This window comes from Heptranchias perlo, chromosome 18 (assembly GCF_035084215.1).
Source record: "Heptranchias perlo isolate sHepPer1 chromosome 18, sHepPer1.hap1, whole genome shotgun sequence".
In the NCBI taxonomy this organism is placed as follows: Eukaryota; Metazoa; Chordata; class Chondrichthyes; order Hexanchiformes; family Hexanchidae; genus Heptranchias; species Heptranchias perlo.
The window spans coordinates 23,931,556-23,943,959 of NC_090342.1; the positions used below are offsets into that span (position 1 = coordinate 23,931,556).

The 12,404-nt window shown below is 39.0% G+C and overlaps 1 protein-coding gene across 4 annotated transcripts in view; it reads left to right on the forward strand.

Annotated features, from left to right (window-relative positions):
- The window catches only part of cttnbp2 (cortactin binding protein 2), a 125,591-nt gene that overhangs the window by 65,815 nt on the left and 47,372 nt on the right, over positions 1–12,404 (forward strand). For all 4 annotated transcript variants that reach the window (XM_067999531.1, XM_067999535.1, XM_067999534.1 and 1 more), the window contains 2 exons: positions 9,529–9,628; positions 10,538–10,688. In XM_067999531.1, the coding sequence (XP_067855632.1) occupies positions 9,529–9,628; positions 10,538–10,688 (251 nt within the window). The remainder of the gene's footprint in view (positions 1–9,528; positions 9,629–10,537; positions 10,689–12,404) is intronic.

Genomic DNA, 12,404 nt, shown 5'->3' on the forward strand with positions numbered 1-12,404 from the left:
AGAAACAAAAAATACTTATAGTACCCAATGGTTCTCTGATTTTGAGGGATGTGATTTTTGTTTTGTTGCTAAGGGTAATTTCTTTTACCTGTTCACCCATCACTCCAGTGCTCGCTGACCTACATTGGCTCCCAGTCCAGGCACGCTTCGATTTTAAAATTCTCATGTCACATCCCTCCATGACCTCGCCCTTCTCTTCCTCTGTAACCTCCTCCAGCCGTACAACCCTCCGAGGTCTCTGCGTTCCTCCAATTCTCGTGCATCCCCGATTTTAATCGCTCCACCATTGGCTGCCATGCCTTCAGCTGCCTAGTCCCGAAGCTCTGGAATTCCCTCCCTAAACCTCTCCGCCTCTCTACCTTTCTCTCCTCCTTTAAGACACCTACCTCTTTGATCAAGCTTTGGGTCACCTATTGTAATATCTCCTTATGTGGCTCGATGTCAGATTTTGCTTGAAAATTGCTCCTGTGAAGCGCCTTGGGATGTTTTACTACGTTAAAGGCGCTATATAAATGCAAGTTGCTATTGTTGTAAGAGATCGTGAAATATATTTTGGTGCTTAAGTTTTTTTTAATTCAAATTTTGCATTCACTTAAAAGGAAACCAATCAGCATGCTCCCCCCTCCCCCATCAAATACATCAAGCACTGTCCTATGCCCTATGAGCATGTCAGGTACAAGCCAGATGCAAAGTTGAGTAGAATGGGCCTATACTGTCTGGAGTTCAGAAGAATGAGAGGTGATCTAATTGAAACATATAAAATTATGAGGGGGGCTTGACAGGGTAGATGCTGAGAGGTTGTTTCCCATGGCTGGAGAGTCTACAACTAGGGGGCATAGTCGCAGGATAAGGGGTTGGCCATTTTAGACTGAGTTGAGGAATTTCTTCACTCAGAGGGTTGTGAATCTTTGGAATTCTCTACCCCTGAGGGCTGTGGATGCTGAGTCGTTGAATATATTCAAGGCTGAGAGGTAGATTTCTGGACTCTAGAGGAATCAAGGGATAAGGGGATTGGGCAGGAAAGTGGAGTTGAGGTTGAAGATCAGCCATGATCTGATTGAATGGCAGAGCAGACTCAAGGGGCCATGTGGCCTACTCCTGCTCCTATTTCTTATGTTCTTAATCAATCCATAGCCAGAGCTTGCAACCACATTGTGACAGTCAACATAGCAAAATTGAATGGGGAAATGTTGATACAGCAACATACAATAGTGAATATTGACAGAGAAGCATGGCCAAAAGTCATGACAATAGGAAGTAACTCTGCTACCCGAATCTAACTCGCACCAAGTCCCATTCATCCATCACCTGGGGTGCATGTTGACCTACATTGGCTCCCTATCCAGCAATGCCTTGCTTTTAAAATTCTCATTTGTGATTTCAAATCCCTCCATGGCCTCGCCCCTCCCTAGCTCTGTAACCTCCTCCAGCCTTACAACCCTCAGAGATCTCTGCATTCCTCCAATTCTGGCCTCTTGAACATCCCCGATTTTAATCACTCCAGCATTGGCGACCGTGCCTTCAGCTGCCTAGGCCCTAAGCTCTGAAATTCCCTCCCTAAACCCCTCCATCTCTATACCCCCTCTCCTCCTTTAAGATGCTCCTTAAAACCTATTACTAAGCTTTTGGTCACCTGTCCCAATATCTCCTTACATGGTTCAGTGTCAAATTTTGTTTGCAAACACTCCTGTGAAGTGCCTTGGGACATTTTACTATGTTAAAGGCGCTATATAAATGCAAGTTGTTGTTGTAAGGTTTGTGACAAGAAGTACCTAGGTGGCCACACAAGAATATTAATAATATATAGATTGCAAGGTCATTTATTGGAAGATAGTTAAAAGCAGAAGTACTAATGCAATAACATATGTGATAACATTGGTGAAATTCAGTTTTGAAAATATCAATAGTGTAATAAAACAGCCATTTCTAAAATAATGAAGAAAACATAACAGTCTTTAAAAAGTAGTCTTTAAAAAATCAAGTCAACTGCAGTCTCTTCTAAGATGTGCAAATAATGACCTGTCCCATGAGGTAAAAAAATCAGTACCATACCATCCAATATTAATTTTACTTGATATAATTTGCGAAATTCAAAGGTCAACACTTTTTGGAAGATACACTCTATAATTTAAAGCAGAGGCACAAATCCCACTGAGTGGTGTATACAGCTGAGGCTGTTATTGATTCGTTAACATTTTTTTTCTTGGTGTGTGGCGATCGTCATCATCTTTCTTAATTGGGACTTTTAACATTTTGATAAGAACTATCTTAACACCTTAATCAGCTCCGGAATTTATGTAGGGAATCCTTCCCAGCCTTTCATTACTTCTGTTTTGCAGCTAATAGAGGAATATTTTTTCTTTTGTGATATCTGTACAGCAAATATATGTAATTACATGGATAAATTTTGACATTGACACAGATAAATGCATATATTTACTATTCCCTACAAAAAAGACTATGATTAAGTCATGTTAATTTTTTAATTCCAGTTTAATTTAATAGTTTAAAAAAAAATGAAAAGCTGGTTGTTAAAGATGATTTTGGTTTGCTCATAAAACCTCTTCTAGCTAACCGCCTCACTTGATGAAAACTCAATGTAGATTATCATCAAGTGGTCTGATTAGCAAATAGAATGGGCATTAATGCAAGATAATAGAAAACATTTTTGTAATGAGTTCAGCAGAACAGAAACTGCATAGTACAAATCTTAAATTACCATTATCGCTTCAGAATTGCTGTTGTCCTCCTTATCTGCTAATGGTTATAATAAATCTTCAAGCAGATTTTATGATGAAATGGGGACCTCCAGCTCATTATAAAGAATGAGTTTCAGAACTCTGTCCCCATTCCAGCATAAATAATGTTACAACATTCATCCTTCCAGTAATAGAAGCTGACAGTACTGGATGAATGCCAAGGCTGAAGCTTCATCCTGATTACACTGCCTCATGGTGTAATGACCTTTATTACTGTTCAGTTATACCACTTAACAACAACAGAAAAATAAATTCTGGAACATGCTCCCAACCTGATTTCAGAAGTAAGTGATATGCGATCCCCTCAGGCAGTTGCACCACCAAAGCAAATTTTAAAAGTACACAGCAGGGGGAATCTCCTGACAAATTCAAAACTTGTCACAATGCTTTGAGCGTGAATATCTGCGTTCCTAAAACACCTAAAATGTATAGACCAGGAGCAAAGCAGTATTCCGCATTCTCCTGGACGAGAATTCAACTCAGAGGTTGGCACTATGAACAAGGAGAGACAAATGGGTCAGAGACCAGCAGCTATGGTATTCACAGATTGTAAATTCTATGCATTAGTGTCCCAAACCATTAAAAAAATCATAAGGGATTTGTGATTTTGAGAAATGTTGCTCATTTCCAGCAGACTTACTCGAATTGAAAATTCATCCTTTGGCATCACAGTATTTCATAGAATCATAGAAGTTTACAACATGGAAACAGGCCCTTTGGCCCAACATGTCCATATTGCCCAGTTTATACCATTAAGCTAGTCCCAATTGCCTGCACTTGGCCCATATCCCTCTATACCCATCTTACCCATGTAACTGTCCAAATGCTTTTAAAAAGACAAAATTGTACCCGCCTCTACTACTGCCTCTGGCAGCTCGTTCCAGACACTCACCACCCTTTGAGTGAAAAAATTGCCCCTCTGGACCCTTTTGTATCTCTCCCCTCTCACCTTAAATCTATGCCCCCTCGTTATAGACTCCCCTACCTTTGGGAAAAGATTTTGACTATCTACCTTATCTATGCCCCTCATTATTTTATAGACTTCTATAAGATCACCCCTAAACCTCCTACTCTCCAGGGAAAAAAGTCTCAGTCTATCCAACCTCTCCCTATAAGTCAAACCATCAAGTCCCGGTAGCATCCTAGTAAATCTTTTCTGCACTCTTTCTAGTTTAATAATATTCTTTCTATAATAGGGTGACCAGAACTGTACACAGTATTTGGCTGATTCTGTTGATTCATTCTGATGCTGTGTAGATTAGTAGTGTGATTATTTTGTTTGGTTTATTTTTCAGAGAATAATTTCAGTTATCCTTTATCCACACATTTATTATAAAGACAGAAGCTGGAATATTTTTTAGATTAGTGTATCTATCAGTATCAGTTGCAAAATGGGAGGCTACATGATAGCGGAATGAATGCCAAGATAGATGAAATGGATGTCATTTGAATAGGTTAATGGTTGTGTTACATTTCTAAATTACTTTATGAATATTTCAAGGAGGCATTTTCCTTCCACTGACCTGTATGGGCTTCACTTAAATCAAACTCAGGTTACGTGAATGTTTGCTTTTAAAGAGCATGTATACAAACACTGAGCTGTAATTTGGGGGCCTAAACATTTTGAGGGAGAAATTGGGCTGCAAAATGAGTGCAGTGGAGACAAATTTTGGGCGGTGGTAACCCATGCCTGATCTTTTTCGGAAGTTCAGCGGTCACCATATTGGCCTGGGCAACTTTTAGTCATCCTGGGCAGCTGTCTGAATGGAGTACTGAAATAGTTGAAATATGTAAAGTTGGATTGTGGGAACACTGGATATGCTTGTTTATAGATCCGCCCAATGATTCTTGGTGCAGACATCAGGCAGGTTGAATCAGTAACCAATACATCTCTGTTTAGTTGTTGTAGGTTGCTAGTGGGTTTGGAGGAGTTTTTTTGACTTCTGTGGCTGAGATATTGCCAGCTATCACAGCTCTGCGTCACCAACTAATCATTGAAAGGTGTGAGGAAGTGATGGGCTAGGGGATCGATTGTGAGGTCAGGTGCAGAGTGTGCCACTAACTGCAAAAGGAGGTTGAGGGAAAAGTGCTGCTGTGATTGGAGGAAAGCAATGAGAAACAGGGCAGAGAAGCCTTGTAAATGCTGGGGCTACAGGTGGTTCAGGGCTAAGGAGAGAATAAGTGAGACGTGAGTAGGATTCTCACCTTAGCAGATCTAGTGAAATCGTTGAATTGCTCCAGCATTTCTGCTTGTCAATTTTCTCTGTCTGAAGATAAATCAGCTCACAGAGCCAAAGTGACCCTCCCCTTGAGGTGCAGGCTGCATTTAAATGTTGTCACCTACTCTCAATTTCCCGCTCCCAGTTGGCGAGCCGCCAATCAATAGTCGGAAGGATGCTGGCAGCTCTCCATTCATATTTAAATGAGGCACTCGTACTTCTTGCCTAAGTCATCAATGCGCTAGTTCCCGGCAATATTGGAATTTCTCAGCCATTATTTTGTAACCTAATTGTAGCTGAATTATTAATGAAATGAAGGGATTTTTAACTGTTTAAAAAAAATCAATTAAAACACAAAATGTATGTTGGCAGTATAACTGCAGCAAGGCCAAAATGTCAATTGATGAGGTGTTCCACATTCCTGATAAAATTGATTTCTTCAATATATTGGAATTTACTTTTGCTTTACAACTCGAAGGGGGAAAAAAATCAAAATATTAGTTCACATGATCCCTAGTTGGCATGTTGCTAAACTGTGCTTTTTGTGGAGAGCTGATAAAAAGGGGTTAATAATTGTGAAACACTCGCAGATCTTATTAACACTTCTACAATGAACTATGCAGTTAAGGTTTGTAATAGCCCTACTTACTAAACAAACCACCACCAGTTTATGTTCAAAAGACAGAAAAGCAGTTGCAGATTAATCACATTAAAAATGAACACAGAATAACAATATAATTTTGCGTTACTTTTAGTCAGGCAGAGCCTTTTTACTTTATTTCTCTATTTTATCAATATTGTTGTTATTGTTCCTCTGAACTTTCCTCTCTCGTTCCAAATGCATCATCCTTCTTCCTGCATCCTCACTATGCTGAAATCAAGACATTTCTACTCTCGTTTTTATCCAAGATGAGAAAACTTCCCTTGCTTCACCTATCCACTTCTTTATTTTCCTTCTGTCTTTCTCTTTTCAGCCTTGATGTTGCTCTGTTTCATTTGTCTTGGCCCTTCACCAAGATATCTCTTTTTAAAAAAAAGTTGATAGGTTCGCTGCATCACTTAAGCTGTAACATTTTAAGAAGTTTAGAATAATTGGAATCCATTCAGTTTCAATAGAAATTGTAGATTACTTGGGTCATTTGAGCTGATTAAAAGTAATTCCAGTTATCATTGTTCAATGTACTTGTTCAGTAGTGACACGTAGAATTAGTGGTTTGTATGTACTTGTATACTATAAAATGGGCGTTCTTGGCCAGTCCCATGATCGCCTGGCTAAAATCATCACCTGGGCCATTATTTTTATTGTAGAATCCATGAAAGTCATGCTAACCTGCAAAAATGATTCTGCTCTGCTCCCCAACTCACCTCTCAGTGCTGCTCTCAGCTCCTACCTGACCTGCTACAAGGGCTTGAACTCTGCTGCACATTATAGCTGAAAATTTCACAATAGTTTTGCAAGATCAGGAATTTCCACCCAAGATGTGCAGCAGAGTTGAATTCTCCAGAGTAGTACCGGCATTAAGAGGAGAAAAACACAATGGATCAGGAAGATTGTCTCTGTGAATGGGGCAGGAAAGGAATAACAATACCAGTAAACTGGTTGGGAGGAAGTGAAAGGATTGTCAGCGTAAATTGGGAAAGGAGGAACAAATTCTGCCAAGAAGAGAACCGGAGAAGGAAAAGAGTGCCAGTGAGAACTAGGAGAGGAGAAAAGTACCAGTATCAACTGATACTGTGGAGGAGAGAAGTTCCAGTTTGACGTGGGGGAATAGAGAGAAGAGTAACTGTGTGAAATGGAGGGGAGATTATATGTATAGCCAAATTGGAACATTTTCTTAATGGCGAGAGACTAGGAGCTGGGGAGGAGCAGAGATATAGGTGTCCATGCACACACAAGTACACACAAGTACACAGGTACAAGTAAAAGCAAGTACACAGGTACAAAAAATAATCAAAAATATTTTACAAAACTGAAACATTCACTGAAGCAATCAAAAAGGCTAATGGAAATTGGCCTTTATCTCAAGGGGGTTGTAATGCTTCAGGCCGTAGATAAATTAAAAAACTTACAAAATGTTTCAGTTTTGTAAAATATTCACAGTACTGACCCAATACAGTGGCCTGAAGTTTCCTTCATGTTTTCGCCCAGAGAGACATGTAATCTGGGCGCAAACCAAGTACGTGGCTTAAAAGATCGTGGAATTTTGGATGTAAGTAAGTTATGCGCGTAACTACAATACGCCTTGGTCAGACCCAATCTGGAGTACTGTATTCAGTTTTGGGCACTGCACCTCGAGAAAGATATATTGGTCTTGGAGGGGGTACAGTGCAGATTCACCAGAATGATGCTGGGGCTTAAAAGGTTAAATTATGAGGCCAGGATGGATAAACTGAATAAGGCTTGTACTCCTTTGAGTTTAGAAGGCTGAGGGGAGATCTAATTGAGTGTTTGAAATAATGAAGGGATTCAATTGGGTAAATATAAAGATACTATTTCCTGTGGCGGGGGAATCCAGGACAAAGTGGCATAATCTTAAAATTAGAGCTATACCATTTAAGAGTGAAATCAGGATGCATTTTTTTCACGAAGGGTAGTGGAAATCTGGAACTATCTCCTCAAAAAGCTACGGCTGTTGGGTCAATTGAAGTTTTCAAGACAGAGATCAATAGATTTTGGTTAGGTAAAGGTATCAAGAGATACAGAGGCTGAGATCGATAGATCTTTGGACTCTAAAGGAATCGAGGGATATGGGGATCGAGCGGGAAAGTGGAGTTGAGGTTGAAGATCAGCCATGACCTTATTGAATGGCGGAGCAGGCTAGTGGGGCCGTATGGCCTGCTCCTATTTCATATGTTTTTATCTTGTGTTCTTATAATATGGATCAAAGACGGATCAGCCATGATCTAATTGAATGGCTGAATGGCCAACTTCTGTTCCTATGTTCCTAAGAGCTCCAGCATGAATTAGAATCATAGAATGGTTATAGCACAGAAGGAGGCCATTTGGCTCATCGAGCCCATGCTGGTCCTTTGTGAGAGTAATCTAGTTAGTCCCATTCCCCGCTCTTTCTCCGTAGCCCTGCAAGTTTTTTCCCTTCAAGGATTTATTCAATTCCTTTTTGAAAGCCATGATTGAATCTGCTTCCTTCACTCTTTCAGGCAGCGTAAAAAAGTTTTTCTTCATGTCGCCTTTGGTTCTTTTGCCAATCACCTTAAATCGGTGTCCTCTGGGTCTCGACCTTTCCGCCAGTGGGAACAGTTTCTCTTTAATTACTGTACCTAAACTCTTCATGATTTTGAATTGGGGGAGAAAAGTGCCAGTGTGAGCTTGGGATTGAGGATGCAGAAGAGTGGCTCTCAGAACTAGAGGGGGAGGTAGGTTAATAAACAGTAGCCTGCAATTTTTCCACAAGAAATGAAGGAAAGTCTGCACAATTTTTGCTGTAATGTTCCAATGGCGCTGCTTACCACCACTGCAAATCCATGTCAACACTACTGACCACAACGGAGAGCTATAGGTCATAGACCAGTCCACCCTCCTGCCTGAAGGCAACCAATGTTAGAGGTCAGTGAAAAGGCCATTTGCCCACCCTCATGACTAGGGGAGAAAGTGGTAAGGAGCACATTGTAATTGATTTATTCTCTTTAGAGGGCATTGATTTAAGAATGGATGATTGTTTAAGTATTATTTGGATTAAAAGTCATGATCAGAGATGCCTCGCAGGGTATATACATTTGAAAAGAGCAGATTAGCTGTAGAAACAAATTATTTAAAGACAATTCCTGATTGATAAAGTGTTGCACTATTTTATTGGTTTAGGGCTGCACAAAGTAGGAAATTAAGTTGTTGACAAATGGACTAAAATATGAATGTTGTTCAGTGTACATTGCTGAAAGTATAATGTCTTCCAACAGGCAAGCACAGTATCCTACATTTTTCTCCCAAAGTTGTCATTACTTCTGTAACTGCACCAAAGATAAGCTATAAATGCATGATTTACTTCATATGCCCTGCAGCTAGGCTGAAGCAGTTGGTCAGTACTGATGGCATTTAGTTAGAGTATTTTTTTTGGGGGGGTGGGGTGGGCGCAGGAAGAAGCCTCCTTTCAACACAGAACAAACTACTAATGGCTGCCAGTTTTTTACTCCAACATTACTGTTAATATAATTACAGCTACAATGATTTGTTTCAAAATTTCCTGTTGGTTGACTTTTTTGCAGTTGAAGCAATCTTGACAAATAAATTAACAACATTTTTACACAGTGATAATTGTTATACAATTCTGGTTTCAAGCTTGTGTAGCCATCTTTTTGCCCCATTAGACAAAACAGTACATAGGTAATTTGGTAAGCTGCGGGCGGATAGAGTACAGGTTTGCTAATTTACCACCCAGCAATTTTCAAAACCTGACTTGCATTATATCTGAAATATGTCAATCTTATTACAGAATTATGAATCATATTGTTATGTGTAACACTGTCTTGGGAGTTTGGATTCTTGAGAATGTGTTTATATAGTTTTATAATTTTTAAAAACTGTTTCCCTGTAGACTGTGTAACATTGCTGCTGACCTCAGGAGCACAGGTTGATGCTGTTAGAAAGAATTTATTCACACCACTGTGTGCAGCTGCTGCAGAGGGGCATGTTGGGTAAGATCTAAACATTCATCCTATGTGACTGCCTCAAAAATTTGGGGCGACTTGGCCTAGAAATTGGATGGTGCGCCCATTTTACAGGATTAAAACAGGAGTCTGAGTCCAAAATGGTGTGGTGTGCGGTTTGCCACGTATATGCGCGCTCATTCCATGCTGGAAGTGCACTGCTTGCCAAATTGGTTAGGGCTCCTCTGTAGGCCCCCAATTTGCATATGCAAAGGGCTTAATGCTTGTTTGCGGACCAATTTGTTGTGGTTTTGCTGTCGGCTTCGTGAGACATGAGCAGAATGCACAGCACTGAGATCGCGCCCTGATTTGGGTGCAATCCAATTTCTAGGCTTTTGTGTTCAAATAATGTTGGCCTTTTTAATTTTACTTTAGGAAATGCCTGTAAATATGCCTTTTATAAAATGTTTGTGTATTTTGGTACTGCAATATATTTTTACTAAGTAAGTGCTGGCATTTTCTGCTCTTTCCTTGCAGCCGATAGTGCATGCATGTGATCTCCTCCTGGGTTTCTGGCAGTGTTGCACTCAATCTGAGCATTAGGAATTGCATAAGGGTTGCATAGGGTGACTTCCTCTCCTCTTCCCTCTTTTTTTTCCTCTCTCTCCACTTCCCCTTCCCCACCCCACCCAGGTAACTGCCCTATATATGCCTGTAGGCGTGTCATAGATTGTGAACCCAGTATGTGAAGAATCGTAATGGAGATCCATGTCCTACCGCCTGTGGGGTGTTTTTTTTATTGACCCATGGTCCACCAATGTACTGTGCCCTCACTAAGAGATAGCACTTCTAATCTGGAAAGACATTAGTGTCTGATCATCTGCTAAGAAAAATAAACATCTATTGATAATTTTTTTGAAATTTCATTTAATGATTTGATTTGTGGTTTCTTTACAGGTGCACTGAAGTGCTTATTGCTTATGGTGCAAATATAAACCATGCTGCTGAAGGAGAACAGACTCCTCTGTATCTGACATGTATAAATGGACAAACTGAATGTACACTTATCTTATTGGAAGCTGGAGTGGATTATAATGTAATGACTATTGTGAGTATAGGAAATGAGAAGCCGTACATTGTGTGTGTCATTTCTCATTCACTGTGAGCATTTGAAATATTGAAAGTTGCTAACGTTCTTCAAATTGACTCAGTAGTGATCATCAAACAAGTTCCAGTGATGTCCCTTGCCTTTGACTGTTTTCAATTTATTTTTACAATTTGTTACAAAATGAAAGTAAGATCCCTATTTCATTGTCTTCAAATGTTTTGTCCCAATTACTTTCTATTTAGTATTACTTAGTATTTAAGCTGTGCAGTAGTTACTGATGCCCTCCTTTTTTGTATTAATATGACTATATGGAGCTTGTCAGTCATTTTGATTGACCAGGGTGATCATTGGAAAAGATATACTGCAGTTTTAAATGTAGATTTTTTTTTTTTGCTTGCTGAACAGATGAAACTGATTTATTACAGTAATGACAAAGTTGCTTGAAGTTTACATATTACATATTTTCTTGCATAGTTTTAGATTACATAGTGTGAAAAATCAATCAATTTCTGATGCCAGTAAACTTGCTGTAAAAGGATCAAAACCATCTGCATAATGTAGGCTTGCATTGATTAAAAAAACCAGTTTGCTGAATGTGATGTTGCTGAAGTTCCATTTAACAATAATTAATGGTTAGGTAATTTTGCAGCATAGTTGAAATATTTTTTTTTAGTTCAAATTAAAAATTTATCTTAAAATCCAACTAAATTGTAAAACTAATATTTTATAATAAGAGTTATTCCCAATTGGCATGTGGCATCTAGGCTGACAATCCACTGCCATACTGAGGGAGTGCTGCAATGTGAGGAACTGCCTTCCTTTAGATGAGAGTCTGTTTAGATGGACATTAAAGTTATAATGGGAAGATGATCTGGTTGGTATTCAAAAGAGAATAAACCCCAATGGTTGCCTTTGTCTAAACCTATCAAGAAGAAATTACAGACAGAAGAATAAATGTTGCATCAATATAGCTTTAGTGATCTACTTTGAGACAACATATAAAGCTACTAGGGCTTATGCATTGTTCAAGTAGCCCTTTGGATTTGTGTTTTGAAAAATTGATGCCTGGAGAATGGATGGTCTTGTTGTCATTGTTAAACTCAGTGACACACAGGATAGATTTTGGTTTTAGCACATCTAGGGTTTCACCAATGAGAAGACCATATTTCAAGTTGTCAACAGAATATTGATGCCTGGAAAATATTGACTGCTTCTCCTGTTTCTTTGCTGTACAATATTACTAGTGTCTCCTGGTCATTTGTCTTGAATTTGTAAACAATTGAATTGCTCAAAAACTCGCTTTTCAGCAATTTATTTTATGTCTGATACATTTAAATTGTCTTGCCACAGTCTTAATTTTCGGAAAGCATTGAAACACAGAAAAATGTTTCCAAGTAGTAATAAGAATTATATCAGTTGTTTTTCAATTCACTGATAAAAGCCAAAGCTGCCTAAAAACAATTTGAATTACTTAATTCCAATACAATATTGTCTTAATGAATTTATTTTAAGAATATGATTATATGAAGGACTGTTGTTGTCCCCACTGATGAGATAACTACCTGAAATGACTTGACTAGCAACAGTTTGTTTGTTTACAAGACAAAGTTGCATTTAGTATTGGTATATTAGAAATTATCAATTTCATTATTGTATTAGAAAATTGGAAATTTAGCCAGCACAAGTGAAAAGGATGCAGTTACTCCAGGACTATAT